Genomic DNA, 25108 nt, shown 5'->3' with positions numbered 1-25108 from the left:
GGTTGTTGGATTGATTTGTCCGATCAGAAAAGATGGATGTTACCGGATGCGTATGTGCTGGCCGTTGTGACAATGGCGCATGGGTTAGCACATATTAGCGCGAAAGGTATTTGTAAATTGTTGTCTCCTGTGTGGAAGAATGATGGTATCACGAAATGTGCTGAACGTCTGGTGAAGAATTGTATGGTGTGCCTGATGTACAATCCTGGCAAAGGAACCCCAACTCCTCCTGGCAGTTTTGCTCCCCCTTCATGCCCCTTTGAGGTGATTCAATTGGACTTCATCCATATGGAGCGATGCAATAACCTGAAATACGTCTTAGTTGTGGTTTGCGCATTCTCCCGATGGATTGAGGCCTATCCTCTCAAAGACAATACTGCTTTGTCTACTGCGAAAATCCTGCTGAAGGAATATTTTCCTCGGAATGGAATGCCTAGAGTCGTGTGGTCAGATAACGGAAGTGAGTTTGTGGGTAGTGTGATGAAGAGTGTGTGTAAGGGCCTTGGAATTAATCAGAAATTCCACAGCGCCAATCATCCTCAGTCAGCTGGATTGGTTGAAGGGTATAACGGCACCCTCAAACTAAAGCTAGCGAAGATTCAGGCTACGACTGGTCTTTTGTGGCCTGACGCTTTACCTTTAGCATTACTGTCAACTAGGGCGACTGTACACTCCCGAGTAGGGCTTAGTCCCTACGAAATAGTGTTCGGTCGTCCTGCGAATGTTTGGGGGGGTTCCTAGGCCAGGAATGTTCTGTGATCTTGAGCACCCAATGTTGATCGATTATCTTCATGACTTGACTGCTAAACTGAGGTTAATTCACCAACAGGTTCACGAAGCATTGCCGGCGCAGACGGAGGGTCCAGGCCACCAGCTCCAGCCCGGAGATTGGGTGGTGACGAGAAATTTTTCACGCAAGAATAACCTGGACCCGAGGTTTATTGGACCCTATCAGGTTCTCCTTGCCACGAGGACTGCTGTTCGTCTCGAGGGACGCAAGAATTGGGTGCATGCCACCCATACCAAAAAGGTCCCTATCCCGTTGCCAGCAGACTCGTGGGTGAGGAAAGGCATTGCATTAACTGAAACCGAAGTGTTGCCGGCGTTTGTACCCTTTAGCGACGCACAGCCTGTCGGAGAATCCTCAGTGCAGCAGAGAGACACTGTTGAACAATTGTCAGCAAAAGACTCAAGACCAGAACATTCAGCTGATCAACAGGACGTTGTCCCTTCAACGGATCCTTTGTTTGACGAACAGACACGTCCTGGGAAAACTCGATACTTTCTACGATCTAGCACTAAAGACTAATAAAAGATCCTGCTTTGTTGTATTGACAACTGCATTATCCCGTTTTCCATGATCAGTTTGAACATTCGTACCACTGTAATTATTTTGTACATATATATTGAGTTTCATTCCTTATACTTTTTGCTTTCACAGCTGAGAGACTTTGTTTTTGCATATATACATATTGTGCATTAAAGGCCGTAGGGCCGCGCGCGTACTTCCTTCTGGATAGTAGGTCTTGACGCTAGGTTAAAGGCCGTCGGTTCCTGGGAACTCCTAGGGATTGACTATTGCTACACAGAACGAAGTACGTCAAGAAACGTTGCGGACGGTCGTAGGGAATGGCATTCTCGAAGCTGAATGATTTGGAAGAAGCTCAGGCTCATAGATTCAAGTTGCAGCAACTTAGTCGTACCAAATGTTTTATATTCCAAATATTCGTATTGTTTTTGACTGTTTCTGCATTATTGGCGGGTGGGGTGTATTGCACGATGTCTTACTTCTTACCTTCTGCTACACCTACTCCCACTCCTGACCCTAAACTTACCTCCACTGCTTCTCCTCATTCCTTTCATATGTTACCGGAACACGAACAGGCTAGACGTGTAGAATTCCGCAACAATTCCTTTATTCAGCTCCTTCATCAGCATCAGTTAGTGGTTAACACTACTAATTGTTGGGTGTGTGGGTTGATGCCACATACTACGGATAAGGGAATTCCATATCTGGTGTTACCGTATAGTTCCCAAGGGTCAGCTCGAGCATTTCAAACAATGTTTCGAAGCGCACTGGGTTTCCACCCCATTCGAGAACCACGTTCCCCCTACTCTGGTCCTACCTCGTATCAAAAACCTTTGTCGATAGCAATAGAGGATTTACATAGTGATATCTATGATCCCTCGCTTATTCCCGAAGAAGAGGTACAAGCCTATAGGGTCCTAAGTAGAGGTGAATATAGTGTGTTCACTAGCGAAAAGCAGCTTAAAAGCTCGCCTCCGATATGGGTCGTACCCCACACTGGTAATCTTTGTCTTATGGGTCGTGGCCGAAGATCGCAAGCCCGACTTGGAGCGAGTGCTTGCACTGAAAATTACATTCTGCCGATGTTCTCGTCCCCTGTGTTTCTGGCTGCCAAGGGTACATACTTTATCTGTTATGATCGTGCATACGCATGGTTGCCCGCTGACTTCATGGGCTCATGTTTCATTGCAAATTTGTTGCCTCCGACGTTCACTGTAGATGCCGATTATCATAAGACTAGAGTTGTGCGAGGTGTAATTAGCGAAGAGGATACTGCCGGTCAAGAGGCAGGAGACTTTTTCAAAGGTTTCCTCCCGTTTTGGGGACCTATGGTTAATAGTAGGAACCTGAGACAGTTGACTCGAGTGGTAGAATCAACAGCTAATATTACTGCCAGTGCCCTTGGCAATATCACCACAGAACTTCAGGCGGAGAGACTTATGACGTTACAAAACCGTATGGTTTTAGATGTCATCTTAGCAGATCGAGGTGGGGTATGTAAGGTGATCCATTCGAGCTGCTGCATTTTCATTCCAGATAACGCTCCTACTGTCTATCAAGCCATCTTGAGGTTGCATAAGATCTCCGAATCCATACACGTGGATGTAGGGGATTGGACGCTACTTGGATGGTTTTGGGGCCTGATGTCGACTTGGGGTTGGAAGATTCTGATGATCATCGGAGTCGTTGTAGTGTTCCTGTTCACGTGTTGCCTTTGTGTGCAGTGTGGTCCTGCCTTATGTGGCCTCTGTGCTACAACGTGTATGAGACAACCACCTGTTACCAAGGGGACTCGGTTGGACAGAGCTATGCTACAGCAACATCTAGATGGTCTGATGAATATCGAATATGATTCCGACTAGTGCTTGCCTACATGAGGGCAAAAGGAGCGTCTGAGGTTCTGTGACAATTGTAAGTGGTGTTTTCGACTCGCACGAATGTGGTCGAGTCTGGTATCTATGAACCGCAAATGACGAGTTTAGTAAGTGTGCGCAGTTTCGCTGTGCTAACTTAAACCGTTCGTTTGTTGTGCGGGTTTTTCATCTGTACCCACGGGTTCCATCTTAGATACGGCATCCATTTTGTCTCTTGCCCTCAAGTAGCCAGCGAACGGACGCTGTCCGCTTCGCGACCCTGGGACTCCCAAGATATTTGCGGAAGACGCATGTCCTTTGTAAGTGTCTTTATGACGAGGGGGATGATACTGTACGACAGATGGCCCCGTTCGAGGCTCATCTTGCCGTACCGGTTTATTGTCTCAGCCGTGCATCTCATTAGGCACGTCCCTTTGATGCCTGTATTTCGTGTTTCCCGATACCTCCTCTTTTACACCCTTCCCGATCTCCCCACTGTCTCCGTCTTCCTCTGCACCTGTCCTTGTTCCTATTTTCGATCTGTTTTACTGCCGATTGGAATGCGCTAATGTTGGGAAGATGGGTTTTTACAGTTGGGAACCACCAAATGTTTCCGCACTTATGTTCCGGGCCTCATGTGTATCAAAGTGACCAAAGCTACCCCTCTGGGGGATAATGGTGGGAACCGGGTTGTAAACTTTTGTGTGCCATGTTGTCCTATGGGTAAAAACTGTATAAAAGGAGCGATCCACAGAACCAATTTGAAGCAGTCTCCCCGAACTACACTCGATGTACTTCCTGTGATTTCTGTGTTCCCTGCAGCAAATAAACCTTGAATCTTTGACGCCGAAGGAAGTGTCCCGTGTCTCTGTCATTCGTACGCCGGAGCAGGTTACCCACGAAGGTTTCAGGTGTTGTGCCCTGGCACCGCTGGGTCTTAAAGAACCCAGTCCTTCAGGGCCACCATGCCGATGACCACACAGTCCGGGCCCTTCCCACCACAAACACCTCCCTCTTGTCGCCATTCAACTTCAGGCAGTTCTTAGCCATCCATGCAGCCAATTCTTGCATGCATGCCATGAAGTTGGAGGCGGCCGACTCAGGCGCCTGGGTGAGGGAGACCACCAGCTGAAAAACGCCGATCAAAGCGGTGACAGCATAATCCTTCCCAGTCCTGAGGCGGAAGCCGGGATCTGGCGGTACTAATTTTCGAAGCTCTAAAGCCTTTTTAATATTGTTATTTCTCTTGTGTGGTGTGGTGTCACGTACTGTGTTTTTAAACACGGCTGACATCTTACCTGATTTCAGACCGGAGCGCACAGCTGGCGATTAGCTGAAGTCGCGCTCTCTCATCACACAATCCAATCACCCAAAGCGGCCGCCATCAGGGCAGGCGTGCGCGCTGACCATGCCCCCGGTGAGGCCACACCCCTTTCTCGAGATAAATGTGCACTTACAGGAAGCGCAGCGGACGAGCGCAGCGGGAGCGCCGTTTGCGCGCCGAAGGCAAGCCCGTCTGCGCCCGTCATCGCCAAGACATCGCCTCTCGCCAGTCCCCCTGCACAAAATCCCCAGATCAGAGTCAGCTATGACAGAGATCATCTCCACGCACTAAACGCCAACACCAGATGCGACAAGCTCGGAGGCTGCCTCGGACAAACTGCTCTTCCCTGTGAGTCCTGTAAATTTACTACGCCTTTACCCAGCCTAGCAAGCTGTATAGCAACGACACCCAAGTTGCCTGCCCTCCGGGTTCTACAACTGAACGTTAGATCTCTCGTAAAGCATCATGCAGAAGTTAATACCCTCATAACGGACGAAAACCCAGATATCCTGTTTTTATGTGAAACCTGGCTCCATAATGACCAAACTAGCATTTCTAATCTTACGCTGCCACATGGTTTCTCCATGAAAGTGATCAACAGAGACTCTAGGGGCGGCGGAATAGCTGTTGTATACCGAACTATATATAACTGCTCCTTCACAAAAGAAGATATCTGGGGCTGCGAATGTGCACGATTTAAGATTGCCATTTGCCCTCAATTCACCCTCTTTGGCCTCCACATCTACCGGCCACCAGGCCCCTCGGCCAGATTTATTGAAGAACTTTTAGAACTATCCCACACCTTGGCAGTATCTTCCCCCAACTTCACCATTCTGGGCGATCTTAATCTCCACTTTGACTCCACGACAGACCCCATCATTAAAAATCTGCTAGCCGACCTCACGGCTTTGCAGTTAAACTCCCTGGTTCTCTCCCCCACCCACATTGCTGGGCACATATTAGACCCCATTTTCTCCAACTTACTAGAAGCCACGGCTGATCCCCCTGAACCCATGGGCTGGACTGACCACTTTCTTGTTAAACTTTCCATCTCGGCAAAAAAACCACCCACCAAAGCCGTGACCAACTCCAGCCACAAACGACCATGGCACAAACTCTCCTCCGAAGACCTCATCAAACACCTAGGAGAATTCCACCTCCCTGACGAGAACAGAGATATTAATATAGCATATGCCGCTTTCCATGACTGGATTGTCACAGGGCTTGACGCCTTAATTCCGGCTAAATGGACCAAAACCCGCAGCTCCCCCTCCAACCCATGGTACAATGATACGCTCAAAACACTGCGAAAAGAGTGCAAGAAAGCCGAACGCGAATGGAGGAAAAACTACTTAGATAGTGACAAAGCCCTTTACCTATTTAAACTACGCACGTATCACAAGGCGATTCGCACTACTCGAGCCTCCTTCTACGCAAAGGAAATCGAACATAGCTCCAACCCCACCAAAACCATCTTTAATTTAGTTCAAAGCCTCCATAAAACCCCCAGCCCAGGCTCCTGTATTACCTCCTTGAAACAATGCGAAGATCTTGCCACCTTCTTCATTGAAAAAGTGAGGAAGATCTATACGTCCTTTCCACATGATGGTGCTACGTCCATTAACACCCCCTATGCGGCGGCGGATACATCGAAACTGTTAAGAATACCTGATATATCGCCCGACGACCTTGCTAAACTGTGTAGACAGGTTAAGTCTGGTTCCCCCGCAGACCCCATGAGACCAACTAAATTCCTGGAATCACTTGATTTCTTCCTTCCCCCGCTTGCCAACCTACTTAACCTTTCTTTTTCCTCAGCGGTAGTCCCCACCTGTTGGAAATTTGCATGGGTCTCCCCTATCATTAAAAAACCCACATTGGATCCCACTAAGCCAGAAAACTTCCGACCCATTTTACTGCTCCCCTGGGCGTCGAAACTGGCTGAAGCTCACGTAAACAAAGTGCTATCCCATCACATGCAGCAAAACCATGTCCTGGACCCCTCCCAAAACGGTTTCAGACCAGGTCACAGCACTGAGTCGGCTCTGCTGACCACTACGGAACACCTTCGAGGTGTCCTGGATGCTGGTCAAAGTGCCGCGCTGATCCTGTTGGATCTCAGCGCGGCCTTTGACACGGTCTCACACAATATCTTGCTGAAACGACTTGAGGCCATAGGGACTGGTGAATTAGCCCTTGAATGGTTCCGGTCCTTCTTAAAGGACAGGTCCTTTCGAGTCTCAGCCCCACCTTACATCTCCCAACCCCACTCCATCGGACAGGGAGTCCCCCAGGGATCGGCGCTCAGCCCATCCCTTTTTAATCTGTACGTCCAGCCTCTCGCAGTAGTGGCAAGAGAATGGGACCTTACGCTGGTGTCGTACGCCGACGACACACAGCTGGTCATTACACTCTCTGAAGGCCCATCATCCTCGGCGACTAAATTCAGAGATGGCCTAGCTGCAGTTGCACAGTGGATGACGCTCAACTGCTTGCAGCTAAACGCCGGGAAAACGGAGGTGCTTCTCCTGGGCAAAAACCCCAGCCATTGGAGCGATCATTGGTGGCCCTCTGTGCTTGGCCCCACTACCGTGCCTAAAAATGTTGTCAAGAACCTAGGTGTCTGGCTCGACTTCTCACTTAACTTTCAGTCCCACACAAAGAAAGTGGCAGCTACGTGTGTGGGTCTAATGAGGAGCCTCAGCCCTATACTTGGATTCTTTGACTCCAGAACCCGCCAGCTCATCATTCAATCTATGATCCTTGCCCGGCTGGACTATGCCAATGTTTTACTCTTGGGGGCTAACAAAGCAGAACTAGCAAGACTGCAACGTATCCAAAACTCGGCCGCCAGAGCGGTGGTTGGCCTCCCACGCAGGTGCTCTGCCAGAACCACCCTCCGCAACTTGTACTGGCTACCAATTGAATCTCGCATTCATTTCAAAACCCTTACCATGGCATTCAAAACCCTCAACTCTGACTGTCCTGAACTCTTACGCCCGCTTCTGGTACCCTACACTCCCCAGCGCACCTTGCGCTCACTGGGACAACACCTCGTAACGGTCCCCCGAATTAAGCTCTGTAGAACGGGTGGACGTTCCTTTAAAGTCTTAGGGGCAAGACTATGGAACTCCCTACCTCTACACATCCACACCCAAACCAATCTGACTGCCTTCCGAAAGGAACTCAAAACCCATCTCTTTTCTGTCATCTAGTTCTGTTGGCTATCCCATCTTCTCCTCAGGTACTGGTTAGGTCAGCGCCGGGACGCTCCGTTGCTGGGGCAGCTGTTTGCGCTTTAACAAATAAATAACATAACATAACATAACATGTCATTGGCATAGGATACGACCCTGATCCAAAACCCCGCTGCAATCTCCGCAACGGGAGCTGCATAATGATTAAACAGGGTTGGGCTCAGGGTCGAGCCCTGCGGCACTCCCTGGTTCAGCTTGAAAACCCTGGAGTAGTGTTCGCCCCGTCTCACCTGGATGCAGCGTCCCGACAGGAAAGATTTTAACCAATTCAGGGCACTTCCTCAGACATTGCACCAGCGTGTGATGGGCTACAGTGTGAAAGGCAGCTTTTTGATCCAACAGGATGAAGGCCGCCGTTTGACCTGCGTCCACCAATTGCCTGATGGATTCAGTGGCAAAAAGCAGCGCCAATTCTGTCGAGTACCTAGCTCGAAAGCCAGACTGGGTGGGGGAAGAAGATCATATTCCTCCATATGGGCCGTTAGCATATGCCCCTTTATGCCTAACAGACAAAGCAGGAAGTCTTTTGGCTGTCACTGGTGGATTGGACTTGCTCCAGTAATGGTACAAAGCATAGAAACTCTGCTAATGGCAGCCGTCAACATTAGGGTGCAAAGGTGTGTGACACTGGCAGCACCATGAGTGGAAGACACCACAACAAACAAGTTTCAAAGTTGGGTCAGGGGCACTACCAGTCAGTGGTAAGTACTTTAATCGTGAAGCTGAGAACTAAGGGCCGCAATTACAACAAATTGATTTGGTGCGGCGCCACAAACTATTTTGCTGCGCTGAGCTGTGACATTTCAAAAGCATAGTGATGTGTCATATATTTACAACAAAATGACTCATCCCTGTGCTTTCCTCTGACCTGGTGCACAATTGTCTGCCATGCGCCAATGTAGTCACCCTTTCATCATGGTGCAAGGGTACCTGCATTGCGGGGATCATTGTTTTTGTTTAGGAAGGGCACCTTCCTAAACAAAAAACAATCACTGATGGTATTTTTCTCTTTCTATGTGTGCTGCAGAATGCAGCATGAATAGAAAGAGTAAAAAATGAGGCAAAATAAAAGTATTTCTCCTTGTTGCACTTCCTTACACCTCCTCTGGGGAGGCATAAGATTCTGACACATTCTCAGGTTTATGAAATGTTGTAAATCTGGGAATGCAGCAGAATCCATGGATGTTGCGTGGGAACACCCACAACAGCCTGGGCACACCCCTTTCACTTAAAGTGATGTGTGAAAAGGTCCGTATTCACTAGGCCGTAAAAAGCCATGCAGAGTGGCTTTACGTGGCCTTGTAAACATGGGCCAGCACACTGTGCCACCAGTGCATCAAAAAAGTGATGTGGCGGCTGCGCAAAGGGCTTGTAAATAAACCCCTTACAACATTAACTGTCGCACCAAAAGCCTGAAATTTGTAAGAAACCGCTGAGGGCCACGGAGACAGAACAGAAGCTGATAATGTCAAAACATGGTGCACATGCAGCCAGCAGCAGCATTAAGTGATATGCACACAACCATACTAATTTGCAGATATGTACACCAATTAACGTGCAATGACAGACAGCGCAGTTCAACAACCGCAGAAGCGGCCAACAGTATTTGTGCCCTTGACCTGTACATCTAGTGACTGCTGCAGTGGCCCCTCTGCCACCTGTTTATCCACCTCCTGGCCTTTGCCTTGGCCCTCCACCACTTGCTGTGCTCAGCTTGCAACCACTGTACCCCTGGAGAACTCGTGAGTGGGTGCTATTACCCAGTGGGCTGATAGCCAGGGCTAGCAATGAGAGTGAGAGGGCCGGATACTGACCCTATGCTCCTCGGAAATGCACATGGGCCGCATACAGAGTGAAAATGAGCTTATACATAAAATTCAGACTGGGAACACTCCCTGTTTTGGTCAACACAAAAAAATGTCCCAATAATAGGAATTGCTCAGACCTTTGCAATTGTTTAATAGAGGACCACGACATTTTGATGCACTTTATGCTTTTATGCACCAATTCCCTGTCGGCGATGAGGCCGCTTCTTCGTCTACTTTTCTAAACACCGCAGGGAACTAATGTTAATGTGTTAAAAGACAGACTCGAGGACCTTTGACTGTGCATTACTGCTTTCATGATAGCACCTACATTAGTTTCTTATTTTACTGTGCCAACTCATTCTCTCCTCCACATACGCAACTTCCACCGCTTCCCTACCTCCCATCGTGGTCCAACTCCTATTTTGCTATCACTAACCATTGTACATTACATTTGGCAGGTTTTCAAATGTATAGATACTCACTTTACCAATCTTAGAAGGATGGAAGGCTGAGTTGGCATGCAGAGATTGCAACTTAAGAGTTGGACATCTCACACAGATGTCAAGGCAAGTATTTAACTCACTTAAGAACAGATGTACAAAGCCATTAGCAGTTGCAAAGCCTGCAATTCAATAAAACATAGGGTTTGAAACTGCTAAATGGCTTTGATAAATATAATAAACCCATTTTGCAATTTGGTAACTGGTTATTGAATTGCAAAATGGGTTACAAAATTCATAATGACTCACAGTTTGGATGGGGCTTATTAGGGGTGTCCCTTCTAAATCCCAATTTTCAATGCTATTTATCAATGGTTGGTGACAGCAATTTTGGTCACAATCCATTGATGGGTTATCGAATCCTCAAAGGAGTAGAACCCCTTTTCCTTTGCAAATAAAAAAGAAAAGTTTGCTTGGGCATGGTCAGAGGTCCAGGGAACCATTACCAAATCTTAAACAAACTATTTTAAAAAGAATATTTTTATCTTAAATACAGACCTGTTTCCTTTAAGAAAAATGAGCTGCATTTAAATGAAATGTACTTTATTTAAAAATGCGATCACAGACATGGTGGTCTGGTGACAACACTAGGCCACCATTCCTATAATGATATCCAATCTGAGTGAGTTGCAATTTGCAACCTACTTCATGAATATCGATGAGACAAATCTAATTGAGACCCACTCTGAGTGGTGATTCTGCCAACCAATATAGTAGTCGATAGGTCGGTTGACAACATATGATTTCATTCACAAAAAGTTGGTGCACAGTGAAACGTTAGTACATCAGACCCTAACCTATCTTCCCCATATTTCACATTTAACAAAACTATATTGTTGATGCATATCAACACTGTAATACAGTTTTCTAACTCTGTGGAATTTTTCACAATTTTACCATTCTAAAGTTTCATGACAGAAATAGAGTTTGATTAAAAAAAACATGAAGGTGTGAAACAAATCATGTTTTTTTTAGATCAAGTGTATTTTATTGACAGTTGCATTCAAATAAAACAGTGCGGTAAACAGATAGACATAGCCCCAGTGCATTGCCGCCCCGAACCCCACTTCCACCATCAGAGGGCCAGTTTCGGAGCAAAGTTCTATGAGTTCGCACAAGAGGGCTGGAGTCCCGCACGGCGTGTCCACTGTCTTTCGAACCCCCCCCCCCCCTCACCCCGCCTCCCAAGGAACCTCCCTAACCCCAAATGCCCCAACCTGACAATTGCCCCCCACAACCCTCCCCGTTCAAATCATGTTTTTTTTTTAAACTCCATCTACCCAAGTTTTGTCATGAAACTCGAGAATGGAAAATTCTGTCAGAATTCACAGTAATAGCAAACTGTAGTACATTGTTGACATCCACAATGAGTACAGTTTTATTTACATGGAAAGAGAGTAAAATACGCAGCCTCACCCTATGCATTCCTGAGAAATATATTCTTTCAAGCAGAAAGCAATGTTAAAATCCATTCAAGTAATACTTAAAATGGGTGTGCAGTTGATACGACCAGTGCGAAGATCAAATATAGAAATATACCAGTGTTTTGGGACTCCTCACCCCAGCCCATCGCATGACCTGACCGAAAAGCAAAGTAACTCACTGTCTCATGTGTTAGTAAAATTCAGTTGCCAGGGCAGTGCTGCTGAAGTTGTACAGAGATCTCTACTACTCCGGTCGGGCACACCAGGCTTGTATTTTAAGCACAAGGCAGACAGAAGCCACAATGTCTTTCTGCAATTCATCTCCAATGCAGGGCTCTGTGCAGAGGGGCAGTGTAGGAAAGTTAGTTATTAGTAGGTGGGGGTATTCACCCTCAGCTAATAATAATACCACAATCACTAAAACATCCAGTCAAGACTCACTAAATTAATCCTTCCTCAACCCTTGGTAGCTTAGCAAATGAGCAGTAAGGCTTAATGTAGGAGACAAGTATGTGTAAAGAATTTAACACTACCAACACAGTAATTAAGTAAAAGGCACAGCACACAAACCGGTAGATGCATCAAAGTTGTCATTTGCGATTCCTTATTTGCGAAAAATAAGGAATCGCAAATAAGGAATCACAAATGGCAATGCATCAATAATTTCGCAATTTTATTGAGATTCGGTAAAAATCGCAATTTTTACCGAATCCCAATAAAATTGCGAGTTTCAAATAGCGAATTCGCAATTCCCATTCATTCCTATGGGCTGAAATGCCCATAGGAATGAATGGGAATTGCGAATTCGCAATTTGAAATCGGAATGCAACAAAGCCTTTCAAGGGTGGAGAGGGGGGTCCAAAGGACCCCCCCCTGCACCCATGAAATGCACTTTTACATTTGAGTTACATACACACATGTCCTAAGGACATGTGTGTCTGTAACGTAGACGTTTAAAAAATGCATTTTTATGCGTTTTTACACATTTTTGCAAATTACCACGAAGTTCAACTTCGTGGTAATTTGCATTTGCAATTTGTAAAATCGCAAATGTTGTGAGGATGATGCATTGCATTTAAGGAATCGCAAATTTGCGATTCCTTAAAAGCAATCGCATTTTTGGAACTCGCAAAAAATAGCGAATTTCCAAAAATGCTTGATGCATCCCAGAAACCAATTTAGGAAGTGCAAACGGCCGATTTTTGCGAATCGCACCGTTTGCACTTCCTAAAAAGGTTGATGCATCTAGGCATAAGAATCTAGGGGCATATTATCAAGCCTGTGCGTTAAAATGATCGCCGCTTTATCGGCCGAAAACGGCCGATAAAGCGGCGATAATGGGCTTGATAATATGCTCTATGGAATTCCAATCGAAGCACATGTTAGATGTGAAGACATCTAACATGGGCTTCGATTGGAATTCCACAGAGCATATTATCAAGCCCATTATCGCCGCTTTATCGGCCGTTTTCGGCCGATAAAGCGGCGATAATTTAAGCGCACAGGCTTGATAATATGCCCCCTAATTATTTATAAAAATAGAGACTATTTTTATCTTTAAAATGACACCAAAATGACATAAATCCAGGGAAAAGGACCGGAGATATGAATTTTCGAAGTTTAAATCAAGAATTGTGCATTCTAGTGCCAAAAAGCATAAAGCGCCGCTCACTGCATCTAGTTGCACTGACTGGGACAAAGTCAACGGTTTATGCTGACTTCAATCAAGCGCAGGTCAGAAAGGGTGAGGGCTAGGTCCCGGTTAAATGTTTACGCTCGGACCTTGTCATTTTGTTGGCGCTTTTCTCTTGACGATGAGTCCTCAGGTTCCTTGGTTCCAGCTTCCAATTTGACAAAGGCGGCCAACTGCAGCACGATGCCTGAGTGAGCCTCTAGATGTCTTTGTCCTTGACATTGATGAAGTACTCTGGAGTGTTAGGCGGGACAAACCAGCACGGTCAAGCCAGTCTCCTCCTGGAGTTTTTGTGCAAAACCTTGTGTTCCCAAAGGGTGACTTCTTGCAGTTTCTTGGTTCTTCAACATGGTCCGTTAGCACTAGCCAAGGGTTCCTAGACTTTGGATTTCCTCTTGGGTTGGAGGGGGGGGGGGGGGGGGGGTGAGTAGGACTAAATTTCCCACAATGCACCTGAACCGTCAAGGAAAATTCCAGTTGCAACTGGGCAGCTAGCGCAGCTAGGGTGATTCTCTCTTTGACTTGGCAGATGACTTCTTCCAGCTCTGTTGTATCTGTTGCTGATCAGGGAATCCACTCCGTTTCCTTTGAATCATGCACAGTCCTTCCTTTATGAAGTCTTGTGCATGCAACAGGTGCAGTCCCTCTGAGTACAAGCCTTCTGTGGTGCAATCCAAGGGTCCAGCAGGGCAGTCCTTCTTCTTCTGATGTTCCGGGCAGTGATCTGAGTAGCTCCTACAGCTCTCCCATGACCACAACCTACGAATGCACTGTCATCCAAAAATCTAAATGGAGAAATGTCCTCCTTGGTACGTGTCTGTGTAACTTAACCAAGAGGTGTAGCTAACATCTGACTACGTGCCCCTTCTAGCCCCTCTCCTAATCTAATTAGGGGGACTCCCATCTAGCGGAAGATCAAGGAAGTGGAGGCTGGCCTAGGTCCTATGACATCTGTTCTCCTACCTTTGAGGTCCAGCTTATCTCCCCAGCTGCTTTCCTCTTCCTGGCTTCTCCAGGAAGCAAATCTCCTCCAACCAAGTGGCTGTATTGTTGAAGCCCCAGGCATCTTTCCATTTACTCAGGTAGCAGCTTGGCCTAGGCTGTTAAAGGCTGACCAATCAGAAGAGGTTGACTAGGTAACTTCAGGATAGTAAGTACTAAAACTACTTTGCTGCAATAGTTATAATAAATCCAACCTTGGCAAATTGTTTGATAATTGTAACCATTATTTTAATAATTTGAATGCTATGTCTTGCTAGTTCCAATTAAAATATAGACTTTATTAAGCTAAATAAAGCCTTCTATGTTAGCCTATGGGGCTAGCAGAACTACAACAGGGAAAACAATTTTGGCTGCTTTATATTGCCAGGGCATATAAAACATATTTACTATTGTTCCTGCATTTTTTTACATGGCACACCTACCCTTGGGGCACCTAGAGCAGACCTTAGGGGTGACTTAAATGTGATAAAAATGTAGTTTTGGACTTTGGAAGTACTTTTGATTCAAAGGTAGAATTTGGACATAATTCTAATTTAAAACCAGTCTGCCCCGTTGACACAGACACTTGGGAAGAAGAAGTTCAAGGTCACTTGAATTTGCATGCAGAGTGGTAGCCCCAGGGTGAGCATGCAGCAGAAAGCTGACATTTACATCAACTCAACATCACCTCTTCCACCCCCGCCAACACCCAGCTCATCCTCTCGCTGTCAGAAGACCCCTCTGCCCCCATAGCCAACTTGATGCATGATGAATTTCTCAGATTGTCGCAAGCTAAATATGGATAAGACAGAATCCTCAACTAGGGGCACAACACCTCAGCATGAGGCAACACCTGGTGGCCAGAAGAACTCAGACTGCCCCACGCCCAACAGACCACACCCGCAAGTTCAGCATCATCCAGGACAGCAAGTTAGCCATGAAATAATAGCTTAACACAGTTTCATCTACCTGCTTCTTCACCATATGCATGCTCCGCACAATCTTCGGATGGTTCCCAGTAGACACTAGAAGAATCATCACACAGGCCCTGGTCACCAGCAGGCTGGACTACAGAAACACTCTCTATGTAGTAATCACCACATGCCTCCAGAAGAGACTACACACAATACAAAACTCAGAAGCAAGACTCATCCTCCCCAAAAGGACCCACATCACACCCCACCACAAGAAGCTACACTGGCTCCTAATCCAGAAGAGATATCAGTTCAAGATGCTGACCTATGCATACAAAGCCCATTGCAACGAAGGACCAGCATACTCCAACAAATGCATGACCTTCCACTAACAAACCAGACACCTACGATGAACCTCTCTCTTCCTCGCAGACATCCCCAGAATCCACTGAGCCAGTAGCAGAGGACGATCATTCTCCTAACTGACAGCCGAAGCATGAAACAACCTTTCCCTGCACCTCCTGTCTGGCCCTTCACGCCAGCAATTCAGGAAAGAATTCAGGATCTGGCTATTCAAATAATGCATCACCTTGAAGCAGCTAGCAACCACAAAGCCTTGGGACCCTTGCGGTAATTTTCTCTGCTCTATAAATACTTGATTGATTGATCGAGAGAAGCACAAACGCCTTACCAGGGGATAAGATTGACAGACATAGTAAAAAAGAAATTGTGGATGTCACACAGATTTGGCCAACCTGCAATGGTGGGACAGTATGGCAGCACGACAACCCACTGGACTGGATTGTTTAATTATTTTTAGGTGAATAAGGGAAAGGGAAGTTTTTGCGTTTACTGGAAGGATCAATACTGTGGAAAGGCATGGTCAGAGCCATGGAAGAGGGTAGGATTTACCATTGCCTCTCTAGAATTTTTCCCATTAGTAGTGACACTGCGACTGGGAGGGAGACCTTAGGACAAGAAGATGATATTCAGAATAGACAACGAAGTGGTGGTGCATGTGGTAAACAGACAGACCACAAAGGATCAGAAAGTGCAGTTTTCTGACAGAGTTTGTGTTGCCATGTCTGCAGTGGAAAGTACAGTTCCTGGCAAGACCTATCCCTGGGCTTGAAAATCTCATTTTCAATGGGAGAGGTTATGTGGTTTGGTCTAGAAGGTGGATGCAGAGGCAACAGCAGTGCCACCAGAGATGTGGGACAATGGGTAAAAGTGAAATGGTACATTGAAAAATTGCTGGCAGAGTTCAAGAGGAATGTATACCGAGCGGCTTCACCTGACTGTGTGAATTTAGGGGCAGTAAAATGTGGCAGAGGACAAGAGGGCTTATGACTCAGGCAAGATGATGCAGTGAAATTTGTGAAGGATTGATTGATAAACAATTTTCCCTGTTACTAGTGCGGGAAATATAGAAGGTTGTCTTAGGACAAATGTTTTTGGGGTTATGAGCAGGTGTATGGAGAATTGATAAAAAGGATCTTGGAGAGTTGCTCAAGAGTGCAAGGGAGATTAGTAGATCAGAGGAGACCAATCCCCACAGAAAAGTTGGAAACAAGACTGGAGTTTGTTTTTGCGTCTGACTGCAAAAGCTGTGTGTTCATGGCAGTTTTTATGCTGATCCTTTGCGGTGGCTTTTGGATATCAGAGGAGTTTTGCAGAGGTCTTCAACTGGAAGATGTTCTGGTTGAGGGGAATTGGTTGTGGATACATTTGAAAAGGAGCAAAAGAGGTCCAAGGTGAAAGAGATGTCTAATATGTGAATGGCAAAGACAAGGGATGAGCATTTGCCTGGTGTGGGCAATGAAGAATTATATTAAGGTGAAGGAGAAGAGCTGCTTGTTCAAATATATTGTTGGATGGTCTGTGATGGTACTGCAGATAGTGGGAGAACCGAGATTGAGTGGAGAGAGGGGGGTTCGAAGGGTTAACATTTGGAACACACTCTTGTATTGGAGTGGCTATGAAGGGATTTAGGTGAGACTTGGGAGAATGGAAACTTAGGAAGCCAGGACGATAGAACAGTGGTTGCTTGTGGGGGTTTGCAGATGTGAATGAGGGAGTGGGAAACTGAAAGACTTATTTTGATTGTCAGGAGGAAATCAGAGTGGAAAGAGGTGGAAAAAAGTTTGCATTGTTGGTAATTCCATTGTTAAGTGGGTAGCATTTCAAGCTGAGAAAATGAAGGAAGGAACTGAGCTGGGATTAGATGGGAATGCAGTAGTGGTGCACTGGTGCGGACTAGTGGTATGAGATGGAAATAATAGTGGTAAAAGCAGGAAATTTAGCTGCACCTATTTGTTGGTTACTTTGGGAGAGAATAATTTGGTGCAACCAATGGGCTTAGAATTGATAAATATGGAGAAAATGTACTTAGGGAAGTAAGAGAGTTGTGGCCTGATATGATTGTGATGTGGACACAGTTGATGCCCAGGAAAGTTTGGATGTGAGCACACAATCTGATGTCCATAAACGGGGTAATGAAGGAGATAAACAGGGAAGTATCATGAAACTGCAGGGCGCAGGGGATAAGATTAGTGGCCCACAAGGAGATAGTGTATGAATGCCTGCAGGTGTCTTGGCAAGACAGAATGCATTTGTCGTTGCAGGTAACAGGTTGTACCTGGGTTAAGAGAAGCTGGCATTGGGACAATGAATGTTGGCGGCAGTGCGATTAGTTGGGTAGAGGAGACTTAAGTATCACTCTGGAGAAGAGTTCTTTTGGCGGTGTGTGGAAGGTTGCTAAGGATAAGAGGGGGTAACTGAAAAAAGAAAAATGGAAAGGAAAGAGATAAAGAGGGAAGAAAAAGATGGCAGGAAGAGGAAAAAGGCCTGCATACTGTGTACTCTGTGCTCCTGTATGTATAGTGTAGATGGTAACAAAACTCCTTGTGATAGTGATAGGTTGATTGCTGGGACCAGTGGGATCCATTTTGGAATGTGCCTGGTTCAACTAGGCACAAGATGGAGGGCGGGTTGCAGATCCCCAGTCACTGTAAGTGTAGTGCCTGCATCCCGGAGCCGGGATAGTTGAGAATCAGACACTGAAATGAGGGAGGATTGAAACAGTACTACTTTCAGGAGTTTATGAAGATCTTTTTAGAAAGGGTTTGTTGATTAGCACTTCCAGAGCACTGCCGTTTTGGGGAAGGGGGGTGTGAGGGAGCAACTAAGAAGCGACATTTGTTAAGGGTGAGGATGTTTCTAGGAAGGGCCTGTCCTTTTCTCTTTCATTTTGCTACTTCTGGAAGGTGGATGACAAGTAGGTGCATAGTCTTCACACTTTATTATGCCCATGTTTTGGGATACTTCTGCTTGGAGCCAGCATCATCACTGCCTGCTGTGACAGCCCTGATCTTGTGAAAAGTCTGTATCCACCGTGGAGCCAGAAAAGTACATTTGAAAGGGAAAAGTCTCAAACTAATTTCAGAACTTTAGACAGTGGATCAACATCCACTCTCTGGAAAATGAGTGCAAAGGTGGAACCCATACATACCACTTTGTTCCAGTTCCATATTCTTCTTGAAGGTTGTCCTTTCCAGAGTACTTGAAGAGCTGATGGTAAGACAAGGGCTATTGTCTGCATGACAGCTATTCTCAAGGATGAGAGGAGACATCGTCTGAAGTCGGCACAAGTTGCTGAAGACCATTGGGTCTGCCTAGATACTAAAGGCCTGTTTGCCTCCACAGAGAGGGCAGGAGCAGAGACTGTCCAGGAGGATTACTCCTAAGAGCTGACTGACAATGTAAGACCAACTGGCACTGACCCATTTTGTGTGTGGTCATCTAGCCTCCCTCCGCAGTTCATGTGGTGGCGTGCATGAAGTAACTCCAAACCCAAACAACAGCAAGGTCTTCAGCTCACCTGCCTTGCATCCAGAGCAACACATACTGCTGCTGTGACATGTGGTGCACTGTTGACAGAAACAAAATTGCCACTGTAGTGGAGGACATGTTCCACAGCCCAGAGGAACTTTCACTGCTGTTGCCTTGATGTGCAGCACCCCATTTCCAATATCAACATTGCTGAGATAGCAGCAGACCTGCCTCGCTGCCCATAGGTCGCAACTGCCAAAGACGAGCATCCACCAACCAGGTCTGCCACAAGATATTGACTCGTTTCAACAAGAGTCATCACAACGCATGCAATTACAAGGTGCCCATTCCTGCAAAAAACAATCTCCCCACGACGCAAGCATCCTTGCACCATGGTGCAAGGGTGCCTACACCAGCGCATGGCTGCAGTTTGTGCGCCATCGCAGGGGAAGCACAGAGATGCAACATATTCTTGTAAATATGTTGCATCCCTGTGCTTCGGTAGTGCCTAAGCGTGGTGCAGGCAAAGGGCTTAAGGTGCCACGCTGCAGCACTTCCTTGTAGATCTGCCCCCTTGTTCACGTGAGATTTGTTATCCTTGTTGTATGATCCCAACTGAAGAGAACAAATGGCGCTCAACCAACTTGGGACTAATCCTTATTGACTTTACTGAGTGAAGTCTTAGGGGGGAAGTTTTCTACTGGATATAACGAGATGTCTGAAAATATTCCTATTTTTTCATTTTCAAAGTAGTGGACCATGCTAAGCCTAAGCCTAAGAGAGTGTTAAGTTGTTAGATTTGAGCCATTGCACTTATATTCATTGAGCACAGAGTGTTGATAAACTGTTTTTAACTGACAATAAGGGGAAATCCGGCTCTGATTTTTGTTACAGTAGTCAACGTGTCATGTTATAAGTGCAATGACCACTGGGACTCTTAGCTACTTGGGAAGAATGAGAAAGATCTTCTTCAAGCTCTTAATAAGCCAGAAGCAGGAGTTCACTGTTCTGTTGACCTGAGAATCAAATGACAGGGCGTGGTCAAATATCACCCCCAGATTCACTAAAAAGGATTCCAAGAGGCTTAATGCAGAATCAGAAAGTACAAATTCGACCCTTGTCCTCTTTTATTCAATTAAAGGCTTGTTTCCTCTATGTTAAGAAAATAAAAACAATAGAAACAAAACATTTAGGGGGCATATTATCAAGGACTGGTGTTAAAATTATAGCCGTTTTATCAGCAGGAAACTGCCGATAAAATGAAGATAATGGGCTTGATAATATGCTCTTGTTGATTCCCATAGAAGCCCAGGTTCTGATGTTAGCATGGGCTTCTATGGGAATTATCAAGGGCGTATTATCAAGCCCATTATCGCCGTTTTATCGGCAGTTTCCTGCCGATAAAACAGCGATAATTTTAACACTGGTCCTTGATAATATGCCCCATTGTTTCAAGGGGACTATGCAAAAGTCCGAAGGTTGCTTCCGTAGACCCCGAAGACTTTACCCACCTCACTTTCTTCGTCCCAGTGACAACAAACAGATATGTTTGTCCAGATTAATGATTTTTAATTCCGTTTACAAATGTTGATATTTGCCTAAGCACGCCTCAAAATACCCCTTCAGCTGTGATGCAGATGCTTTTACAAACTTTCAGATCCCAAATTATCATAAGCAGCTTTTAGAGAACAATCATGTTACATATCAGTAAAAGTGGAATAAAATGTGGAAAATTGGTTGCCTTCTAGCGTATCATTTTAAGAATTGTGGTAATATTAATTTGCATATTCCCAGGTCTATCGGTCACCAGAAGGATTAGCTCTGGCATAATGAGAACCAATATAATTACTGTTACCATACTAAAATATGATGGTTGTAAACCAACTGATGATGGATTCAAAAAAATAGTCGAGAAATAGCAAATGTTTCCTTAATGCATATCTCAAAATCAAATATTTTATTTTAAAAAAAACAAAAAAACATCAGCTCTTTGTATCGCTTTGCATTCCTGTGACAAATAAAGAGCATTGAATTAGCATTTTCAATATAAAATGTAATGTATGTAAATGACATAGAGCCAACCTCTTCCAGCCGCTTTTGAAGGGTCTTCAAATCTTCTGTTACATTGTGTAACTGGTTTTCAAAACTTCTAATCTTTGCGTCTTCAGAAACCTGCTGAGTAAAAAAAAAACACGGTTAGTGTCCACTTCTAAGTCCGAATCTGGAAGCAAAAAGTCTGACTCCAACAACCACCATGCACCAGCCCCCAAGGGAGGATTTGTTTGTGGTCAAGCAGTGAGATTGGAGATGGAAGAGTGGACTCGAACACAAATGTGATTTCAGTAAGGAAAAGCATAGATCAAAGGCGCCTTCAACGCCTTATTGTACAATGGGCTTCAGACTAAACTTAAATGGCAAGCCTGCCAAGTCTCACTCACCTATGAGGGAGGAGAAGGCGTTGGCGGACTTTAAAGCATCAGTGAAAAGCTGCTGAAAAATCCCCATCTTTAGCCCCATATTGTTCAAAGGGCTTCAAACTCAAACTTGATTGGCTTAATCTCGAGGAAGTCTCGTGTGAGGAGAGAGCACCAATGCAATTTAAATGTGGGAGAGAAGAGCCTGGAACAAAATGGCGCCCTTCGCCTCTTATTATGCAGTTAGCTAAAGCACAGAAAGAGGAAATAACAAGGAGACATAGAAAATAGAGTTCTCCGTGTTATGCATCTGTTAAATTGGGGTACTTTTTTGACACAATCTCAGGTGTACTACCCTTAGTAAATCTGGGATTGTGTCTTAATCCATGGGAAGATGCATGGGAATGCCCATGGCCCACCCATGGAACACATTCTCAATGCACAGTAATGCACAGCAATTTGCACTACCTTGTGTTACTCTAGATGTATTCGGCCGCGCAGAGCCACGCAAGGTGGCTTTGTGTGGCTTCGTAAATCTCCCCTAAGCCCTTGTGTTGCCTTGCATCATCTTGTATGATACAAGGGCAACGCAAGGGCCTAGTAAATCTGGCCCTAGATTTGTGCATGGTCATACGTGCAGGCGCTCTCAAAATGTTTCACACTGAGTTTGCTGTTTTTCCCCACTCTTTAGGGCCTTTGTCATTTGTTGTTTTAGGGTAAACTCAGGGGTGTAATGCAAGACCCTGGGCACAAGGGGGCCCCCAACCTTTAGGAGCCCACCAATCCTTTAGGGAGCCCCTATTCAACCCAAGACCAATGAATATGCGTGGGACATAGGTGACTAAGGGTCCCCTTTTCACATTCTGCAGGGGGGCCCATCACTTTTTGCCATGCCAATGAGAAAACTGGGAGCATTGGGGGCAAAGTGGGGAGTGATGATGGTTGGGCTAATACTTCCGCTCCAGCATAGGGTAGCCGGATCTGTAGCTTGTGATGCCTTATTTCCTGTTGGTAGGAAAGGGGTTAAACTCACTGTGGTGTTTACCATTGTAAATGAACAGCATTCCAGAGGCGCCTAGGCTGCCATTTTGTTTTCCTCTCTCTTATAGCATGTCTGATATGCCAATTATTGTGAGCAGAGCTATCAAACAGAGTAGGTGAAACGTCATTTTTTATGGCTTCAAAATGTTTGATTCCGGGTGGAATAGGAAGTACAATGTAAGGTTTGAAATCACGCAACCCTGCATCCTCTCTGTAATAAAACACATTTCCATTAGTAATGGCTTTGGATTAAAAGGCTTTCACCCTTTCTACTTTCCAAACCGTGATGCTAATCAGCATGACGTAGTCACTGTGAGGCCTAGTGAAGCATACTTCACTAGATGTTTGAGCCATTTGAGAAGAGGGTATCTTGCAGTAAGAACCGGCTTCCCGGCTACAGTGCAGGGGTAGTTTTCAAGCGCTAGTCCAAACGAGGACAGGACAACCAAACTGAGGTGTCTTTTGCCAGGGAGACCGCTGAAGCAAACGCTTCCAGCTAGTCGGGTTCCACTAGCCTTGGCGGAACTCGGTTCTCGCATACTAATTTAGTGGTGTGTAGGAGCGCTCCGTCCAGACCACCTAGTATAGATAGTTTTTTAGTCCTGATGAAATGCACTGTATCGCTTAGAACACATTGTGTGAAACATGTCGACCATTGATATAAAGTAAAGTCTTGCTCCCCTGGACCCTCGAGCCAGAGAGCAGCCACTCTTTTTGCTTTTAATAAGGTGGGTTGACCACTGAAAATGTTTTTGGAAGCCAAGCTTTGAACAAAGGACTAACCCAAAGTGGACTGCAATATCCTTTCTTGTCAGAAGGCACACCTGGCATGTAGATATGATATTCCCAGCATGGGATACACAGCCTGGAGTTCACAACGTGCCAGTGTGCAGCCATACCGATTTTACTGCTTCATGTAAAATTCTATTAGAAGCTGAAGGCTCAACTATGACAATCTCTAGCAGCAAATACCTAATATATAAAATTATCACCCAGCATGGATGAAAGAAAAATGCAGTTGCACATGTTGTAAAGGTCAGCGCTGCAGCAGCACTATGACCTCATCATCGCAGCACCAATAACAGTACGACAGTATGTATAATCATCTCTGCTAGAGCAGCAAACCCTTTGCTGCTCTAGCAGAGATAAGTACAGTTTCGATTTTCCCTTCACTTTGTACTCATTAGGCATTGCCAGAGGGGCTTAATCAAAGGGGAGGAACCGCACGTGGTTCATCTCCCAATCCGCCACCTGTGTATGTGTGTGTATCATTTGGTGACCCAGGCACTTATAGGCCGTGCCCCAGGCTCACCTTACAACACTGGCGACGAGTAGGTTGTGACCCACACCCCTTCGAACCATACTGGCTCCACGCTGTGGCAGACTCCTCCAGGCAAGAACCGCTGACGCCATGCCACTGCGGAGTGTTCCTGTGTCCCGCTACCACACGCGCACCTGGGATCCAGTGTCTTCTCCGAGGCAGCGCCCCCTGCTGAGAATGAGGAGCGGATCCTGCATTGAGGAAACGGTGAGTGTCACCCGGCCTGCTCAGCGAGACCCTGCGTAGCCTCTGCTGGGCCGCATGTGCGCATTGGGAAAGTCCTCTCCTGACAGCCCAGCCCACTCAGAGAGCTTCGCCGGAGCACGCGCAGCCCTGCTGCTCCTTGACGGCAGCACCTGGACAGCTGCTTCTGCTGTGGCAGCCTGGCCTCCGCAGACTACAAGTAAGAAGTCAGATTGGAAAAAATTTGGAAAGAAAAAAGAAAAAAAAGGCCAAACATAACGAATGAAGACTGACAAAAGGGAGAGGAGGGAAAGACAGTGTAGCAGCAATTAGGCACTAGTAAAGAAGGACAAAAGGAAAAAAAACAGAGATTAAGAAACAGTCATACAAGAGAGCACTAACAGTCAAGAGAAGGGTGAAAGGAGAGATGGAAAAAAGGGGGAAAGTAGGAAAGGGGCCACAGATGACGACTAGGGAAGGAGCCACACGACGCCACATGGCCGACGAAAACCAAGCCCAGCCCCAGCAGAGGGACCCAGTATAGCATGCTCTCACAGACGTGCTGCCGCCATTCAGTGAGCTAGAAGACCCAGCGACAGGGTCTCCACAGTGTAAAATCTGGATCAAAAGACTAAACAACTACTTTGTTGCCACGAGAGAGACTGTCGGAGACGTCAAGAGGTCATTGCTACTTCACTATGCAGGGGATGAAATCTTTAAACTGTTTAACCCTTTCGCTGCTGATGACGAGCTCAGCTCGTCATCACCCACGGGTGTCGTGTGCTGATGACGAGCTGAGCTCGTCATATCTGCAGCAGAATAGCAATTTGCAGCACAGCGCAAAAATCCCCACAGCAGCCATGTGGTTAAGCATCTGCCCAATACAGGCATTGCCAGGGATCTAGATGCTGCTGTCAAATACTCAATGCTCACATTGACCCACAGCTCAATCCGGACTTCTAGAGATTCAAACTGCGCCAGGCACTACAACGTGAAGGCGAATCCATTGATGCGTTCTATGCCCGGCTGAGCCACTTGGCCAGTAACTGTATGGCAGATGACCAGCCGAAAGAGATCAGGGCACAGATCATCCAAGGATGCTGTGACAAAGTACTCAAAGGCCTCATTCTAGGCCAGCCAGAGATAAGTTCAGAAAACATCCTAATCCTGTACCAAACCCATGACCTGTCAGCAGCATGGGCTAGCGAAATGGACCAAGACCATACAAGAGCCCAAGAGAGACCGACAAACATCA

The 25108-nt window shown here is 46.0% G+C and overlaps 1 protein-coding gene across 1 annotated transcript in view; it reads right to left on the bottom strand.

Annotated features, from left to right (window-relative positions):
• Positions 1-25108, bottom strand: part of LOC147728381 (uncharacterized) — a 301676-nt gene that overhangs the window by 53995 nt on the left and 222573 nt on the right. Inside the window, exon 6 of the mRNA XM_086962165.1 lies at positions 20977-21066. Within this exon, the coding sequence (XP_086818291.1) occupies positions 20977-21066 (90 nt within the window). The remainder of the gene's footprint in view (positions 1-20976; positions 21067-25108) is intronic.

The sequence above is a fragment of the Lissotriton vulgaris genome, chromosome 3_1 (genome assembly GCF_964263255.1).
Source record: "Lissotriton vulgaris chromosome 3_1, aLisVul1.2, whole genome shotgun sequence".
Taxonomy (NCBI): Eukaryota; Metazoa; Chordata; class Amphibia; order Caudata; family Salamandridae; genus Lissotriton; species Lissotriton vulgaris.
This window is presented reverse-complemented; position numbering and strand designations above follow the sequence as displayed.